The sequence below is a fragment of the Grampus griseus genome, assembly GCF_964374135.1.
Source record: "Grampus griseus genome assembly, chromosome: 4".
Lineage (NCBI taxonomy): Eukaryota > Metazoa > Chordata > Mammalia > Artiodactyla > Delphinidae > Grampus > Grampus griseus.
Window position 1 is genome coordinate 140,917,635 of NC_138997.1, and position 18,996 is coordinate 140,936,630.

An 18,996-nucleotide genomic window follows, 5' to 3' on the forward strand; every position below is an offset into this window, starting at 1 on the left:
ACGGGCCCTCGGGGCAGGCATGCCGAATTGAGCTAAAGTCGATCGCACATTTGCCAAAGCCAGCTGGGTTCTCTGGGTCTTTGTCTCCCCCTGAAAATGGGAATACCACCTGGGCCTTGTCCATCTGCTGGATTTCGTGACCATCAACACAGCTCGATATAAAGGGCGATGCTGCCGAGGGGCTGGGAGAGGCCAGCATTCACAGGTCACTGTGGAGGCTGTGTCCGTCCACCCACCTCTGTCCTGCTATGATCGCAGCGCTCAGCGCCCGCTGGCTTTCTCAGCCCCAGGTGCACAGTCAACAGCGCCCGCCTTGCCCTGACACAGGGGATCAGGGAGGCAGCCCGACGATGCCAACTACCACCAACACGACCCTGCTCAGAGAGAAGCCTGCCCGCCCCCAGCTGGCCGGCTAGGCGGCTGTGCTCCTGGCTCCTCAGCATTTGTCCTGCCCAGCGGGGCTCTCAGATGCATTTCCCTGCATCCAAGTCCCAGGGCAGTTGCCATGACAACAGGCTATGTTGTCTCATTGGCGGAAGGCCACTGGAGTGTGTGTAAGTACAAGTGTTTTCCCTTAGCTTTCTTCTCTCCTACACTGTATCCAGCATAACAACTAATAATAAGATATGACCATATATGACGTTATAGCTATAACATAATCCTACCGATGATATGATCTAACGATGCCGCTTTTATGCTATGCCGACTCACTGCTTTATTGCCATGCTGAAGAAAGGTTACAAAACAATATAGCCAATGTGACCTCATTTTGTTAAAAAAAAAAATACACGCACACAGAGAAAAAGAAACCTAAAGAGCATACTTCAAAATATTAACAGTGGCTACTCTGGCTGGGAGGATTATAAATGGTATTCATTTGCACCTCTGCACCAATCGCTATTTTGTTGCTAATAAATGTGGGTTACATTTGTAATAAAGAAAAAGGCGGTGAAAAGATTACTTTTAAAAACCCACAATTTATTGAGCACCTACTGTGTGCATGTTTTATCCTAGATACTAAGGTGAGTGAGGCACGGTCCCTGCCCGCCAGGAGCTCACAGCCCGTGTGGGAGACGGTAGCCACATCACATGATAAATTCCCTGCCATTCCTGCACACAGGGACATCGCGGGGCATTGATCTCTTCCTGATGGGCAGGAAGGGAGAGGGAGGGAGAGGAAGCTGCATTTGAGAACAACCATCCCACAGCAGGCGGGTCCCAGGCGGCTGGCATCCTTTTAAGCACGCTGAGCTGGTGCATGGATTGGGACCACCGTCCTGAGGTCCTGAGTGTGCCCAGCGCTGAGCAGAGTTGGGCGCACAGTAGGGTGACAGGAGATACCAACAGGGAGATGGAAGGAAGAGCAGAGGGGCTGAGCCTGAGATAAGAAGGGCACTTGCTTGACCAGACTCTCGTCTCCTCAGGGAAGGAACTGCATGGATGTGCACTGCCAACTGGTGCTGATACCGACCCTGACTTGGGAGGGATGGCCAGGGTGGGACGTTTCCCGGCTGGGCGCTGGCCATGGTGCTGGGAGTCCATGTGTTAGGGATGGATGCAGGTCCTTGGACGGTGGCCCCATGACTTAGAGGCTGTGACACAGACCAGCTTCTGCACCTCTCTGAGCTGCATCTAACTGGGATGCTGAGAGGCAAAAGCAGACAGCAGAGTACACTGCTTGGTACCCAGAACTCAAGGCACCTCTTCAGTGTCAAACTAACAACTGCTGCTTCAGACTCAGGAGACAGGATTAAATTAATTCGCCTGAGGTCTTCTATTCACTTATGTTTTTTAACTTTTACTTTTTAAAACATATAGCCGTGTGTACACTTCAAGGCCTTCTGTTTAAACAGGAATCCAGCACACTCGTATGAGCTGAGCGAGAAGTCTGTCTCAGCTGGGACGGTGCGACCAGCTGGAATCTACCTCGGCTGAAGGCACAGCCAGCTGGTGGGCAACTTCTTTGCCCACCGTCATCATTGGCAAGTTCGTGCTCCCCAAGGGCGGGAAGGCCATGTGACCCGATCAAGGGGCGTGGACTTGGCTGTGCTGAGAACTGCCAGGTGGAAGAAGGGACCCAGCAGGGCTGGCTTTCAGCACTGAGCAGCGGGGTTCCCTGGGAAGAACCCAAGCTCTGTGGTGGCAGAGACCTGGGTTCAAAGACAGCTCCACTGCTTACCGCTGCATGACCTTTGAAGTAACAGTGATCACAGAGCCCAGGGACTCTGGTCACTGCTCACTGCACCGTTACATGGTCACTACCGTACCTAAGCGTCTTACAAACACCAGTTTGTTCAAAAAATAATAGTTCATGTTTAATGAGCAGTTTACCAGCAGTAGCTGCAGTCTGGGGACACGACCATGCCTGGCCGCATGCCGAGTGCTTCACAAACACGATCTCATTCAAATAACAATAGTCATTATTATTATTATTCATGATGATGATGGTATTAGGGGCCAAATCGTGCTTCCCCAAATTTCTATGTCGAACCACTAGCCCCCAGCACCACAGAAGTGACTACATTTGGTGATATGGCTTTAAAGTGGCGATTAAGGTAAAAAGGGGTCATTAGGGTGGGATCTGATCCAGTACGCCTGGTGTCCTTCTGAGAAGAAGAGATTAGGACACAGATGTGCACAGAGGGACGACCACGTGAGGACACAGGGAGAAGACAGGCGTCTACACGTCCAGGAGAGAGGCCTCGGAGGGAACCAACCCTCCAGACACCTCGACTCAAGACTCCCAGCCTCCAGGACGGTGAGAAGATACATTTCTGTGGTTGAAGCCCCCTGGTCTGCGGGGCTTTACGGCGGCCCCGGCAAACGAGCACAGACGTCATAACATTAATCCCAGCGAGCGAGCGTTTCCTGTCCTCCCTCTGGGCTCAGGGCTGTGCCCGGGGCCTCCCACTCAGTACCTCAGTGGACCTGGGCAGCAGGCACTGTGGGTCCCCAGGTACAGGTGAGCTCCCAGAGGCTCAGAGAGGCTAACATCTCGCCCAAGGGCACACAGCTGCCGGGTGACGTCGTGCTGCCTTTCTGAGCCTCCGGGTTTGCACCTGCAAAGGGTCATCCTGTGATTTACTCTCCGGACTAGAACCCTTGTTATTATCACCTATCAGAATTAGGGTCAGGAATGGCCCTAGCCCAACTAGAAGGAGAGTTTGGGGAGTGAAAAGCAGTGTTGAGAAGAGCGAATCCCATCTCCATCGTGTGAGAGAAAAATGAGGCCCTGGCCCGTGGCGGGGGGGATGAGAGAGGCGACTCGTCCCAAGTCACCGGCTGTCCTTCGGGTGTGCAGCTGGGCCAAGACACCCAGTCCAGGGCTCGCTCCCTTCCCCTCCCCCACCCCGCACAGGCTGTTTCCCAGACAATGGAGTTCGCCACTTAGACAAGTAAACTAGCAAATAATTACAGCCATCACCTTCCATGTCTAATCCCACCACCCAGAGGTAACTGTTATTAACTATTCGTTAAAATGTTCCCAATCATTTTTAGACTTGTATGTGCACGTACACACATACACACACACACACACACACACACAAATACCCATACCCATAATACACACGCACGCGCACACACACGTGCACATAGACACATATGCGTATGCACACACACACATGCACACAAATACATACACACACAAACGCAAACGGGATCCCATAACATGTATTACCCTTCACATGCTTCTTCTAAAGACACGTTAGGAACTTTCCACAGCAGCAGCCACAGATCTGCACCGTTATCTGTGACACGGGCCCGAGTGTTATTTACGCAGGTGAGTCCTGGCTGTGGGGATGCGGAAGTGGCTCACCGTCACCCCTGTAACCACAGCTGTGAGCACACCTCTCTGCGCACCTGTCGCCACATCACGGGGCGGCCGTGGTCACACAACACATCCACACTGGAGGCTCCGACCCAGCCTCACGGTCTGCACCAACCTCTCCCGCGGCCTCCGGGGGGTTGCTGGCCCCGGCCCCCCACTCCGAGGGCACACTCAGCAATGACCCCAGGCCCCGGGGCCCCTCCCCACTCTCCACAGAGAGAATCCAACTTACATAAATCACGCGGCTCGGAGACCCTGAGGTGCTGGAAGCAGGGACGGAAATGATGCTCTCTGAAGAGGTTCTGGTTTCCTAGGAGAGGAGGAGACAGGAGGCGGCTGAAGCAGGCCGCCAACGCGAAGGACCTTTCAGAGGCAGCTACACTCCAACAGAAATGCCGGCTCACGAGATACTGTTTGCAGGTTGAAAGAATTCTTAAAATAAACACGCAGGCTTGAATGAACGACAGCACAGCTGTAACCAGAAGACACAGCAGGTGACCCTGGCTGCAAGCAAACAGCCATGCTTTCAGCGCCGGCCGGAATCGCTCCCGTGATTGCCAAGCTTTCCCGGCGTCAACACTATCTGTTTTCCGGAGGATGAGAGCAAGCGATGCCGTTTCCGTGTTTCTGCGCGCTCCAACGGCAAAGGCGGAACTGTGCTGCTCAGAGACCTTATTCTCCATGTGGATTACAGCAGCTCGTTCCGCCAGCCCCGCCTCTGTTGTCTGACTCGGCGGCCGCCACGTCTGTGGTCTGCTCCTCGTGTGCCCACTGTGGCTTGGAACCATTCCCCCGCCCCTCCTCTCTCGGTTCCGACCATGACTCCTGCACCCCCGAGGTGACATCCCCGAGAAGACTGTCCATCTCCTCCACTCCCCCGTGTCAGGCCCCCCATCAGTGCGAGGACCCTGCCTGTCTCCAGCTCCCACCCCACTCGCTGCACCTGTGCCCATCCCCACCTGTCGGGCGTGACCGGGTAGCTCCTGGACCCTCTCCTGGTCCAGCCCTCACCCCTGCTGGGACCACCCACGTACCTAACACTCCACACCTCCCACTTGCCCCGTCTAAACGGGACCCATCTTCACAAAGCGCCCCCCTCTCCCTACCCACTCACGGCTCCTCTCTTGTTTTCTCAGCAGGCCCCTTCCTCCCACCCCCTGGAATTCTGTCCAGCCCCTCTCAGTGGTCCACACCCACTGCAGTGGTACCAGCAGCCTGGGAGGGGCCGCATCATGAACTGAATTGCTTCCCTCCAAAACTCATACGTTGAAGTCAATACCCCAGTACCCCAGAATGTGACTGTATTTGGAGGTACAGGACATTTAAGGATGCAATTAGGTTTAAACGGAGTCTTTAGGACAGGCCTGGATCCAACCTGACTGGTGTCCGTATAAGAACAGGAGACTAGGACACAGACATGCACAGAGGGATGACATGTGAGGACACAGGGAGAAGACGGCCCTCTACACGCCCAGGAGAGAGGCCTCAGGAGAAACCCACCTGCCCACACCTTGATCTTGGACGTCCAGCCTCCAGGACTGTGAGAAAATACATTTCTGCTGTTTAAGATCCCCGAGTCTGTGGCATTCTGTATGGCAGCCCCAGGACACTAACCCCCATCATGGACCCCCGTCAAGTGGATGACCCCCAGCTCTGGCTACACTTAGCACAACGCCAGCGAGAATGGGACAACACCAGATGTGAGGCCGACACGGTAGTGGGAGGGATAAACCTCAAAGGCATAGGGGGTGGTGCCTGGGTAAACCTGACTGGGAGCCTGGTTCTGTATCTACAAGGGAAAGAGAAGAGGGAGAGGGCGTGATGCTCCCATCTCTGCGCTCGGTCACTCGTCCAGCTGGTCCATCCCCTCTCCTTCCCCCAGTTATCACCCTGGCATCCTCTTGAGGCCTGCCCTGCTTCCCCGGGCCCCTCGCAGGCAGGGGCTGGGGTCCCTCAAGGAGCTCAGCCAGACCCCTGAGGCTCGGCCACCCCCAGTAAAACACAACGTCAAGTGCTGTTGCAAAGGAGATGCACCGTCGGAGGCCGGTAACACTGGGTCTGTTTTATCACCGTCCCTGTGGCCAGGCTGCCTATTTTACTAGGCAAAAATGATGTACGTACACATTTAATACATTTGAAAGAAAACTTTGACTCTCAGCTTCCTTCTCTATGAAACGGAAAGAGCTGCTTGGAAGGTGCTTTCTGTTTCTGAGGACGTAGGCACAGCCTGCTAGGGGCTTGGCACTGTCAATCGTCCTTACTTTTATTTCACTTCAGTTTATTCCAGCTCACGGCAGGAAGCCCCTTGTCTGCAAAGCCGACAAACACTGGTTGTTTTACAAGAAAAGTGCCCCTAAGATGAGAGCTGCAGCAGTGGCCCAAGAACTGTCCCCCAGACCAAGAGGGACACTTCACGGCACAGGTGGGGCGGCACCGGCTCACTGTCACCACGACCCTGACGGAAGGGGGCTTGGGCTCTTTGAGCGGCAGCAGGCGCCTGGGTTTGCTCTGGCATGTTTCAGGGTTCCGAGCAGGCAGGTGGGTGGCTGCACGGTGCTCTCCTCCCTGTGCCAGGTTCCCAGCCCCGGAGAGGGCCAGGGCGTCCCCGCGTCCCACAGGTCAGGGAGCCCAGACACGAGGGGGCCGAGTCCAGGTGATTCTCCCAGAGTCAGGAGACCTGGGCTTTCTCTCACTTTCTCCCTACCCTGACTCCAATTCGTTCACAATCAAACCCAATACCCAGTTGTGTTCTCCAGGGCCTTGTTCACACCAGCAAAGGGCCGGGCAGCTCACCCAGCCCTGTCCCCACCGCTCAGCCTGGTCCCGGGAAGCGTCGTCCTACAACAGTGACGGGGGCGCCTGGCTCTCATTAAGGTCCCACACAAGCTGCATGGATACCGCGTGAGGGGTCAGCACCCACTCATCTCCAACTTAAAGCCTAGGGGCTGAGGCTCAGAGAGGGCTAGTGATTTGCCCAAGGTCACACAGCTGGGCAGAGGCAGAGTCCAACACCAAGGCTTGCTCTCCCACCCCGGCGGCCTCTGCGAATTCCACTGAAACGTTCTCACTCATGCTCAGTCACCCCGTCCTTGCGTTTGGGCCTCTGGGACCATCTCAACAAGCCTGTCTTCTCCCTGCTCAGCGGCCTCACAGTTAGCGCAGGGGCTCTTGCTTCCTTCCAGGTGCCCCCGCGGTAAGCAGCCCGGACCTCTGTGCCCCGGGTTTGGGGTGGGGGTGGGGAAGGACATGGGCTCTTGAAACGGTAACTGTGGAGACCCGCAGCCTGGGGGACCAGCCCGGTCAGTCCAGGCTCGCTCTGCGGCCACCCGAGCAGGAGCATGCCCGGCTGTCCCCGGCCACCTTCTTCATGCAAGGAGCTCCTCTCAGCTACTCAGCTGACACGGGGCCGCCCCTGCCATGGCTCTGAAACCCTCATGCAATCCCCAGCAGATCGTGGTTCCTCTGGCTTGGGACCCAGAGCCAGAACAGGGCTGGGCCCTGTGACCCACTCTCCCACACACCTGCCAAGTCTCAGCTCCGGGAAGCTGGCCCCGTCCCTCCCCCCGTCACAGGCAAGCATCCTGCACCCTGGAGCCTGCCCATCTGTCTCCCCTGCCAGAGGACGTGGGCCCTCCTGTAGGGCAGGGACCCGCTGGTCTCATTCACCTGCGTGTTCCCGGTACCCAGCCCAGAAGGGACACAGCAGGTGCTCAGGGGCTGTGTGTTGAATGACCACGTGACCCACGGCCCAACGATGCACTGGGGATGGGCAGTTAGGACCACAGCCTTCTGACGGGCTTTCCCTCGGCACGCTCAGCAGACGCACGTCCTTGTCCGGGGGGGGCACCCATCCCCCGGGGGAGCACGCAGTCAGGGAGGCCTTCCGGGCAGTGAGGAAGGACTGCCCTCCCTCTCCTGGCTCGGCCTGGCATGGACTCCGGTGCCGGCCCCTGCTGCTGGACACAGAGATGGAGCTGGCTCCCGGGGGTCCTGGAGCCCACTGGGCCTGGCGTGAGGGGCACTAGTTAGATGACCGCTGAGCAGCCCTCCAGACGAGTGAGTTAGCTCTCGTCTGGATTTACCACATAAGAGTGGAGCTGCCTCCACCCACAGGCCGGACTCAGAGGGAGTTAGTGACGCCACCTCTGCTGCCCTTCTCAGGGGCTGATGGCCCCCTGAGCAGACCCCGCTGGGCTGACCCGGAGCTGACCGGGGCTGGCTGGTTCATGCACGTTAGCTACCTTGCAGGCAGCGAACAATACAGAAAAGTACAGCTCTCTCCCGGCCCCCGGGCAGGAAGCAGTCAGCTGGCTGGAGAACTATCTCCAAGGGGACCTGAGTGCCCAGGGAAAATCATCTGTGCCTGCCCCACCCACCCACTGCCCGGCCCGCCCACTGCCCTGCCCACCCGCTGCCCTGTCCACTCACTGCCCTGTCCACTCACTGCCCCGCCCACCACTGCCCTGTCCACCCACTGCCCCGCCCACCACTGCCCTGTCCACTCACTGCCCTGTCCACCCACTGCCCCGTCCACTCACTGCCCCGCCCACCACTGCCCTGTCCACTCGCTGCCCTGTCCACACACTGCCCGGCCCGCCCACTGCCCCACCCACCCGCTGTCCTGTCCACTCACTGCCCTGTCCACCCACTGCCCCGTCCACTCACTGCCACACCCCCTCACTGCCACACCCCTCACTGCCCCACCCACCACTGCCCCGCCCACACACTGCCCTGTCCACCCACTGCCCCATCCACTCACTGCCACACCCCCTCACTGCCCCGCCCACCCACTGCCCTGCCTACCACTTCCCCATCCACTCACTGCCCTGTCCACCTACTGTCCTGCTCACTGCCCTGCCCATCCACTGCACTGCCCACCACTGCCCTGTCCACTCACTGCCCCATCCACTCACTGCCACATCCCCTCACTGACCCGCCCACCCACTGCCCTGCCCACCACTTCCCCATCCACCCACTACCCTGTCCACCTACTGTCCTGCTCACTGCCCTGCCCTACCACTGCACTGCCCACCACTGCCCTGTCCACTCATTGTCCCACCCACCCGCTGCCCCACCCACCACTGCCCTGTCCACTCACTGCCACACTCCCGCACTGCCCCGCCCACCACTGCCCTGTCCACTCACTGCCCTGTCCACCCACTGATGTGCCCACTCACTGCCCGGCCCACCAGGCCCAGAGTTTATTCTCATTTCCCGGGCGAGACAGAAGAGGCTCTGAGGGGCGGAGGTGGGGCTGGGACCCGGGGAGGGTGAAACAAGGGACAAGCAGGGCATGACTGGGGCCTGGATGCTGTCCCAGGACACGGAAGGGCAACTGTTGTCAGGCTGCTGGCCTCTGCCCCAAATGTTCCCAAAGCATCTGTGGAAACAAGCCCAGGAAGCCAAGTCCAGGGCAATGACCAGCCCCCGGGGCAACAAGCCTTCCCTTCCTTCCTGTCCTGCCAGCCTGCAGCATTCAGAGAGCCTCGCTTCCGCGGGGCCAGTGGCCTCCAGGCTGGGAGCAGAGGCGGCTGCTGCCACCAGGCCTGGCAGCAGCCTGAGGCCAGCTCGGCAGTGGGTCCAGAGTCCAGGGGCTGGTGCTGGGCACGCTGACCTGGCCGGGGGAGGCTCTGGGGACACAGAGGGCCCGGGGCACGTGGTCCTCCTCCGCGGAGCCCTCCCACCCCGGCTCAGGGCCACCCTTCCCCAGGTCGCCGTGACACACCAGGGGTAGCAGGACGGTCCCCACGGCCCTCGGACGTAACGTGCCCCTAAGTCCACCTGCTCCCGCCTCCATCAGGAACAGCAGGGCTTCGATTTAGTCACCTCGGTGCCGCAGGCCGAGAGCCACGAACGCATCACGAAGGGGCAGATGCCCCTGAAGCAGCGGCTTCCAGACCCCCTGAGATCAACTGCCAAAGAAAATGCGAGGGTTTCCCTCTTCAGTTCTCTCAGAACGGGCTTGGCAAGTGTGCTGAATTGGGCTGGGTCCCACCCAGCCCGAGGGCCCGGTACGAGGAGGGTCCCCTCCACCAGCCCATGCCCCCATCACGTCTCGTGGGCCAAAGTTCACGAGGTGGGTCTCCATCCAGCCCACCAGGAATTCCCAAGCCCTGAGCCCCTGCGGCGTCTGCTAGGTCTGGGGACAAGTTTCTGCTCTGGCTCTGCTCACTCCCCACAGCCAGGGGTGGGGGGACTCTGCAGCCCTGACCCCTCGCTCCCAAGGTGCAAGGTATCAGTGAAGGGCTCAACGAACAGAACCAGCGTCAACAGTAAAGAGCAAAGTACGCCCAACAGCAGAGCTCTGCCCCTTTCCTCCTGGAGCAGAATTCCTCTGGGCGACGGTCCCTCCTGCCAAACGCAGCTGCCGCAGAGGCGCAGGAAGCCACCGAGACGCCCGGATCGGCCGGCCTCCCACGTGCTTCCCGGGGGACCTGCCTGACTCTCCAGCCTCTGCTCCTTCCAGCCCCTCCCCGCCTCCACCCAGGGACCCCGGTCACCTCGGCCTCTTGACCCAGAGCTGCCACCAGCAGAGCGAGCCCCTCACCCCCGAAAGGAATTTTGGGTATCCCACGGGCTGGGGTCCGAGAAGGCTGGGTCTGAACTCTGCAGTGATCCCAGCATCACTGTGCACACCACACACGGGCACGCTAGCGACCCCGTGCGTCCCCCCGCCCCCTGCAGCAGTTTCCCTGTCCATCTCCCAGACACGGATGCAGACCTGCTGCTATGCGGCATCTGAGTAGCCAGGGTCTTCAAGGGCCCACCGCCACCCGGCTCATCCGTAGCCTGTCTGGTGGCTTTAAAAGGGTTGGCATGCCTGGGACACCACGCATGGGGGACAGAGTGGAAAGCCAGGGGTTGCTGGCGTCCTGAGGCCGGGCCCAGAGTCCTGGGGGTCACACACCACTCGCCGCCCGCGGACCATCTACGCTATCCCGGGGCCCTGCAGGGCGTGGCTCCCAGTGGGGGTCCTGCAGGGGTGGGGGGCCCCCTGGCACAGGGCTTGGTAGTGCCTGACAGAGCAAAGCTGGCTGACACGCCTCCCCTCGAGGGCCTGCGGTCCCCTGGGCTGCAGTTCATTGTATTCACTTCCTTCCTTCAACCCGCAAACGCTTGAGTGTGTCACCTGCCAGGACTCGTGTGGGAGCCGGGAATTCAGGATGGAGAGACTGGAGCCTTTCCTCCAGGCTTTTAGGGAAGAGGGAGCTGCCTGCGGGGTGTGAGCTGAGGACGCGGGGCAGGAGCAGGAGTTGGCAAGGTCTTCAGGGGCTGACATTCTGGGTGAATCTTAAAACCCAAAGGAGGAGTTTGCCAGGATGCGTGATGCAAGGGCACGAGAGGGCATCTCCGGCGGAAGGAACGCATTTGCGAAGGCGCAGGGGAGAAAGGGAGCGGTGAGGACGGAGGCGTGGCAGCCCGGGGGCAGCGGGACCCCTCTCCTGCTCACCCCACCGCCACCCAAGCCAAAGGGAGCTTGCCCTGTTCCTGCCCCAGGGCCTTTGCACGAACCCCCACCCTGCCTGGAACCGCACTCCCTCTCCCTCTCTTCAGGGCTGGCACCGTCTCATCTTCTGGCTCAGCTCCCGCTCATTTCCTCTGGAGGACCGCCTGCACCCCCACCCCCCCCAACCATCCCAGGTGAGGTCGGTCCTTCCCCCGCTCTCCTGCCCCGCCAACCACTGCTGCGTTATCTTCTTGCTGAGGCGTTGATTTCTGCCTCTCTCTGGGACGCCAGCCCCGGAAGGGTCAGGGGCATGCCGGCGCCCAGCACAGGGCCTCTGAGGGGCAAGGAATTTGGCCTGGCCTAGAGGGTGGTCTAGCCTGGCCCAGAGAGAGGTCTTGCTCTAGTTTCTGGAAGGTGATCGTACCCGATAGGATGTCTCTGTTTAGGGAGGGGGCTAACTGCACCCAAAATTCTTAGAGTGGAACTGGCCATGCCAGAAACACCAACCCTATGATTCTGGTGGTCTTGGGTCATGTCACCTGGAGAGTGAAATCAACCACATGGCAACCAATCAATCAACCAACCAACCAATCAGTCATTTAATGGGGCACCGATAAGGTCTCTGGCCCCGGAGCTTCCCTGGTTGGCAATACTCCGCGTGCGCTGTCACCCGTCACTGGGAGGGGCCGAGTCTGGACTCCACGGGGAGAAGACAATGGTACCGTGTGTCCGGACCCCTCCTGGACCCCGCCCCATGCTGGGCTGCTTTCACTCTGTATCTCCCCCTGCCCCCTGCCGGGATAAACCATAACCGGGGCTGTAACAGTTCTGTGAGTGCTTCAGACACGTTAATGAACCTGCGGGCAGCTGTGAGGACCCCTTGAACTAGCTGTTGGCGTCAGAAGTATGGACGGTCTTGGGACTGTTTGGAGACCCGCTAACTTTGCAGTTGTCCCCAAACTTCCGCAGCCATCAGCGTCCACTGAACAAAGGAAGAGGTCGGCAGGGCCAGTGCAGGAAGGGCCCTGGTCCCACCCAGCAGCTGATCTACCTGTTTACACCTCAACATCGCCAGGCCTCGGGCCACCTGCCCCATGGCCTGGTGGGACTGGCCGGCAAGCCTGCAGACGCAGCCAGCGTCCTCTTAACCGTGTGATGATAGCGCAGAAGCGGGGGAAAGGCGTCGGAAGAGACTGAATTCCACCAACCTTGCTTTTGTCTTCAGTTCTGGCTGCCTGTCGACACGCCGGGTGCCAGATGGAGGAGCCTGGGGACAGATTCCCAAGAGGGAAGTGTTAGTGTTATTTCCGGAGATGCAGGGGCCGTGCGGAGTGTCAGGAGGAGGGAGCTGGCGTCCACACTCGGACCCTCACTCCCCTTCGTCTGTGCCGGAGTCACAGGTCAGGGCTGGGCCTGGGGCCGATCACGGGGGCTCACAGCCCCACCGGGAAGGGGAGGACATGAAACACACAGGAAACGCCCCACCACGAGCTGATGCTCCCATGGGGTCTCTCGGAACCCCGGGCGCCCAGACGAGGCTTCTCCGAGGAGGGGGTCTGCGGGTGGCTTCTATTCAGAGGCAGGGGAGACAAGAGGGGCTGCCGTGCGACCTGCACCAGCTCCTCTCTGTGCGGGTGGGCAGTGGCCAGGCCCAGCCATGGGCGCAGTGGGGGGCCGGAGCCCAGTGGGACCTGCCTGGGGAACGAGGGCTTGGGGCAGGGCTCTCCTCGGGGACCCCCAGGTGGGAACCTTAGGTGTGGGGTGAAGATGAGGGCTGCAGGCTGGGGGCCCGACCCCACGCTCACTCGCGGGGTGTCTGAGCTGTCTCGCTCATGCCGGCCCCGCCGTGGCCCCACAGCTACAGGCGCCCCCCTCAAGGTAACAGGTCACCAAGCGTCCCAAGGACCCCAAGGGCCCTTCTCTTTTCTAATTCAAACTCGACCTCCCCGAGTCTCAGAGTTTTCCCACCTGCACACAGGGCCGACAATAACCCTACCTGTTCAGGCCTTTAGCAGAATTTAATATAACTAAATAGGGGTAATAACTTCAGGGCCCAGAGCGCTTGCTTCCCCCCTCGGGCCTCCCTGAACCTCAGCCCGGCCCCCTTTCTCCCTCCGTCCACCCGTACTCCGCTCACGCACCCTCTGCGGGTGGCCACGGCTGCCGTGTCCGCGTTTACATCCACCGCTGCCAGGACAGCCCATGCCCCGCGTGGAGGTGGGAGCCTTGTCCATCCCATTCTCACATCCCCCGAACAAGCCACACAGAGTGGGCGTAGTAGGGGCCCGGCACACAGCAGGGGCTTCAACGTGTGGTGGCAGGAAGGAGCTGCACCCCATTTCCGCCTGCAAAGCCTCCGGGTCACGTGAGTTAACGCCGGGGAAGGGAACTTATTTCTGCTCCTCCCTGGGAAAATATCTGCTCCAACCCGGAGCTCCCAGAGAGACCGGGCCTCGGTTGGTTTGTGCGTAAGCTTTTCTTTTTTTAAAACATTGTGTATGATTACAAAGGTAATCGCTGTTTTTTTGATTAAAATTTAAACAAGCCTAAAAAAGAATATATAGGAAAATTAAAATCATCTGTAACCTCCTACCCACTTTGGGTCGGGCTGTCTTGCAGCGTACACATACATATTAAACACAACGTAGGTACACAGTTTTGTATCCTGCGATTTTTGCTTAAAAGTGTCTTAGTATTTCTCCACGTAATTAAATATCAAAACTGTAACTTTAAGGGCTGCATAATATTGCATTGTACGGATTGATGAGAACGTCTCTATCTGCTCCTTGCCTGTTAGTTCCAAAGTTTGATTTCTAAATAAAGTTGAAGGGAGGGATTTCCCTGGTGGCGCAGTGGTTGAGAATCCGCCTGCCAATGCAGGGGACACGGGTTCGAGCCCTGGTCCGGGAAGATCCCACATGCCGCAGAGTGATCCCACATGCCGTGCTCCACAACTACTGAGCCTGCGTTCTAGAGCCCGTGGGCCACAACTACTACGCCCACGTGCCACAACTACTGAAGCCCGCATGCCTAGAGCCTGTGCTCCACAACAAGAGAAGCCACCGCGATGAGAAGCCAGCGCACCGCAACTGCATCGAAGAGTAGACCCCACTCGCCACAACTAGAGAAAGCCCACGTGTAGCAACGAAGACCCTACGCAGCCAAATAAATAAGTAAATTTATATTAAAAAAAAAGTTGTGGAGAGTCCATTGTACATGAGTTCCACCCCATCTCTCTGATTTACTTGAGGGCTTCCTAAAAGTGGGGTCTTGGCTCAGAGGGTGTGGGCATTTTTTTTTTTTTTTTGCGGTACGCGGGCCTCTCACTGTTGCGGCCTCTCCCGCTGCGGAGCACAGGCTACGGACGCGCAGGCTCAGCAGCCATGGCTCACGGGCCCAGCCGCTCCGCGGCATGTGGGATCCTCCCGGACCGGGGCACGAACCCGCGTCCCCTGCATCGGCAGGCGGACTCTCACCCACTGCGCCACCAGGGGAGCCCGGGTGTGGGCATTTTGAAGGCTCTTGGGGCATCTTGGCAATTCCCCAGTTTTCGCCCACGAGCCAGGTAAGACGCCCGTTTCCTCCAATCCCCACAGCATGGGGATGTGTCTTTCCTTTTAACCCTCATCCACCCAGTGGGAAAAATAACATCAACGCGTTATTTTAATCTGGGTCTCCCTGATAATTAGCGAGAGTCAGACCCCCCCGCCTATGTTCACTGAGTCTGCAGACAGGAAGGTGCGTCCAGGGCTGGGTGGCAGTGCTGGTATTTGGCGGGGGGGCACCTCATCTCCCTCGGAGGCCAAAGGGCTCTCCGGGACCTCTGCTCCTTGCAGCTTTTGCTGCATGGGATTCAGCCGTCAAATACGCCCTCCTGAAGCCCCAGCATCCAGGTGGACCAGGCAGAGGGTCTTGGGGTGTCCGTGCAGGGCAGGGCCAGAGCCCCAAAGGGGCCCCTCACCGTGGGACTCTGGTGCTCCGTGGAGTGGGGCGTGAAAAATCACCGACCGGGTCTGAACCCTTCCGGCACAGACTGGGAGGCGACGGGATGGGCTGCGACATCCCACAGAAAGTCAGGGCAGGTCCCGCATCAGGAACAGGGAGCCCAGAGCCATGAAGAGCATCTTTGTTCTGAGACTGGGTCCCCTTGATGGCCAGCTCGCGTCCCCAAGCTGCCCGCTCGATGCCACTGTGCCAGGCGTCAGTACGTCCTGAAGGTGCCACTTACAGTGGGCGTGGGCGCCTCGGGCAGGGTGACCCCTCCCCACCCAGACGTACGTAAAGGACCCCTTTCATAAGCTCTCAAGACTGAAGAACAAGAGGGGACGCTGGGGACCAGGCAGTCCTGGCTGACGTCACCCCACGAGGTTCAGTCTCAGAAAGGGAGGCCTGTGTGACACACGGCCCCAGAAGGACGCCGGGTGAGGTCATCCAATGGTCCGTCTGGCCCTACTCAGCTTGCCTCCGGGGTCACGGAGACACTGACGTCCTTGAAAAGACAATGTGACTACAGAGACAGGGGGTCTCAGCATCTAACCCAACCCACCCAGGCCCCTCGGGGAAGGCCTTCAACCTGCGAGCCCAGTGTCAGCGAGGGCACTGGGGAGCCTCAGCCCCACCACTGACTTTGCATCTAGGCCGCTGGCCTGTCTTCAGCAGGAATCCTTCTCGGCCTTTCCTCTTGGTAATTTTCCATCCACCCGTCCCCCCCTAATCCCCACCCCCTCCTTGGCTATAAATCCCCCGTCCTTGTGAATTCGGAGTTGGCCTGACTCCCCTCCCACCTTCTGCCATGTCCTGAATATACCGTCTTCCTACCGTTTTGACAAGTGTCCAAATAATCTTTCTTTATCAAGGCTTGGGAATGAATAAGCCACAGGGATGGGGTGGGTCTTCAAGGTGATAAAACTAAGTGTAGCTCGAAGGAGAACTCCTAGCACCCCGGTGAATAAACACGTAAAGCAATAGCTGGGAGCTGGGTGCTCCGGTCTGAGTGTTGGTGCAATTTTTTGAACAAAAGCGGCAACGAGCTGAACAGGGTCACTGCAGGAGGGAGGGGGCAACTGGCTGTCACCTGTTGCTTCTCCAGGTCTGGTGGCCACAGGACGCCTCGCCTTTATTCTATTATTATTTTTATTTTAATGGTGAATGGGTTGGGGATTTCCCATGAAATGCCACGAAATGGGTTAGAAGGTTGGCTATGTTTTTCTCCAGAACTCTCTTTACCGACACTTTGGCGACTCCCTTGACCAGGAGAAAAGCCTCAGGAGCGGCCCGTGGTCTCCACGCTCCCTCACCAATCAAGGGAGGGTAGTGCGGGGGAAAGCCCTGAGCTGAGGGGCTTTCAGGACAGGCTTGAAGCGACCACAGACCACATCCACCTCCGTTTGGCTGCTGGGACCCAAATTTCCAACACTCCTGCATCTTGCTCCTGAATTTGGCCTTTCTCTTATCGCGTCCATCTCAGGTTCACGGACATCACGTGGATGGACGATGCAAAACCGGGCAGGCTGTCACTCTGCCGACTCTGGCGGGTGCTCCGTGGGGAGAGCCTGCTGGGCCCTGGACCCCCATCCCTGCTGGGGGGCGGGGTTCCCTAACTAGCAGGAAAGCTCGCTGACACGCCAGGGCACACCCGGCACAGGGCGTGGGCCCGGGGGCCGCCTGTTTGGTGCCCTCGGGTCCCGAGCAGCACGCTCTCTCCTTCTTACCTTGCAGATACATCTCCTCGCCTTCTGCGAACATCCGGCCACACCCGACACATAGCGCACACAGAGGGTGGAAGTGCTTCTCCCCCGCCTGGAAAAAGCACAAAGCACAGGCGTTTCTGCTCAGGGCACGGTGTGTCCTCACGCAGGTGCTCAGGTGAGGCAGGAAGGCGGGCTGTGTGGTGGAGAGCCCACACCCAGGGGGATGGGATGGGACCTGTGGTGCCCCAGGCCGTCCAGGGTGTGTGAATGTGGCCTCTGCCCGCTGGGGCCACGCCTGGGAGCAGAGACCGGCCTCCGGGAGAGCAGCTGTGTCGCCAGCTCCTCCCGGCGCAGTGGTGGATGGGTCTGCCCCACCCACGAGGCAGAGGGGGGCCAGGTCCCATGCACCTCTGTATCTTGGTGGGGCGGGGAGGGAGGACCTAACGTTATTTCCCCAGACGGAGGGACAGGACAGGTGGGATGAAAGTGATAGATCATTTTCTTTTTGTCTCTCTGTATCGCTCAGTTTTCTCAATGAGGGTTTGCTGTTTCTATCATTCTTGAAACCCATTCAAATCGATTAAAATATTAATACCGAAATAACCAAAACAAAGGACACTGGCAAGTTTGGCTTATTTCTACATAGTGTCTTCAGCATGACCGTACGCTGACCTTCACCTGGGCTGGGTGCGGCTGCAGCCTGCTGCTAGATGTGGATGTAACCCCCTCACTCTTTCCTGAGATGCGAAGGTTAATCACCGCTCTCTGAAACTGAATTAGTAATACTCTCCTGAATCAGTAACGGGGTGCAAATTCATTACAAGCACCTCACTTTCCTTCCCCTTCCCCACCGGTGCCTTCCGTGCAAACCAGGCCCGAGGGGACCCCTGAGTATCAGGGAGGAAGAATCCGGAACAGACTCCCTTCCTGCGTGTGGGACCGGAGGTGTCAGTCTGCGTGGCCCACACGTGTCTCCAGGCAAAGGGATGCTTGGGGAAGCGTGAGAATGCCGAGTGCTCAGTCCTGCCGGCTCTGCGGCCTCCGGGCCTTTGCACCTGCAGCCCCTTCCACCAGGACTGCCCTCCCCGCTCTCGCACCCAGGACCACCTGGAATGTTCCCGATCTCATCTCCAACGCCACCTCCTCTTGGAAGCTTCCCCTGATTGCTTCCCTGCTCTGGGCTCCCACAGCCCCATTTTCACAGGGTTTGACAATTATTTCGGGTGAGTCTTCCCCGCTAGACAGTGAGCCTCCGAGGGCAGGGCCTGGCACGGGGCCACTGCAGGAACCCCTAGTCTCAGGAATCTATCTGGGGAGCAGGTCACATTGCAGCACTGGGCCCAGGCAGAGTGAGGGTGAAGCTGCCACTTCAGCCTTAAAATGCCGAGCGGTCAGAGCAGCTCCGTCCTTGAGGTACAAACAGGGGATTGGAACAGCGCTGTAGCTTTAACAGAAACCACCTGCTGTCAGGTCCCAGGTGTCAACTGAGGACTCACGTGCTTTAAACATTGTGACCTCTGGCCTGTCCTCACGCCTTCCTCAGGCAGGCACCCCCTTCACTCTGGGTCGGGGGGACAACCCACCCTCATGACATCAAACAGCAGGAGTTCTGTGACAGCCACTTGGGGGAGAAAGCACACACATGTCTACACGTGAGTCAGGTGGAGAGAGAAAGCCGTGGGGAGAGTCTGTAAGAGGACAGGCTTGAAACCCCAGCCCGACCAATGAGAATTAAGGCTGAGCAGAGAAACAGCCCTGCGGCCACCGCCAGGGCCCGGCCCAGCGTCCGCACTCTTCCCTCTGGAAAGCACCCCCAACCCGGCAGCCGGCAGACGCCCCAGCAGCGACGGGGACACTGCTTCTTTCTACAGGGAGAGGCAAGAAGCCGCTTCACACACTGACTGGTCTTCATCCTGTGACAGCCTGTGAGGTTCATGACTACCTTTGTTTCCACCAGGGCACAGAGAGGTGGAGGAAGCTGAGCAAGGTCACACAGCAGGAGGGGGTGGAGCCAGGCTTGGCGCCCAGGG

At 58.8% G+C, this 18,996-nt stretch overlaps 1 protein-coding gene across 2 annotated transcripts in view; it reads right to left on the bottom strand.

The window, feature by feature from the left end:
• Positions 1-18,996, bottom strand: part of ABLIM2 (actin binding LIM protein family member 2) — a 129,206-nt gene that overhangs the window by 57,598 nt on the left and 52,612 nt on the right. For both annotated transcript variants that reach the window (XM_082653968.1, XM_082653967.1), the window contains exons 7-9: positions 16,988-17,075; positions 12,485-12,543; positions 4,062-4,139 (exon numbers count right to left, since the gene is read on the bottom strand). In XM_082653968.1, the coding sequence (XP_082510094.1) occupies positions 4,062-4,139; positions 12,485-12,543; positions 16,988-17,075 (225 nt within the window). The remainder of the gene's footprint in view (positions 1-4,061; positions 4,140-12,484; positions 12,544-16,987; positions 17,076-18,996) is intronic.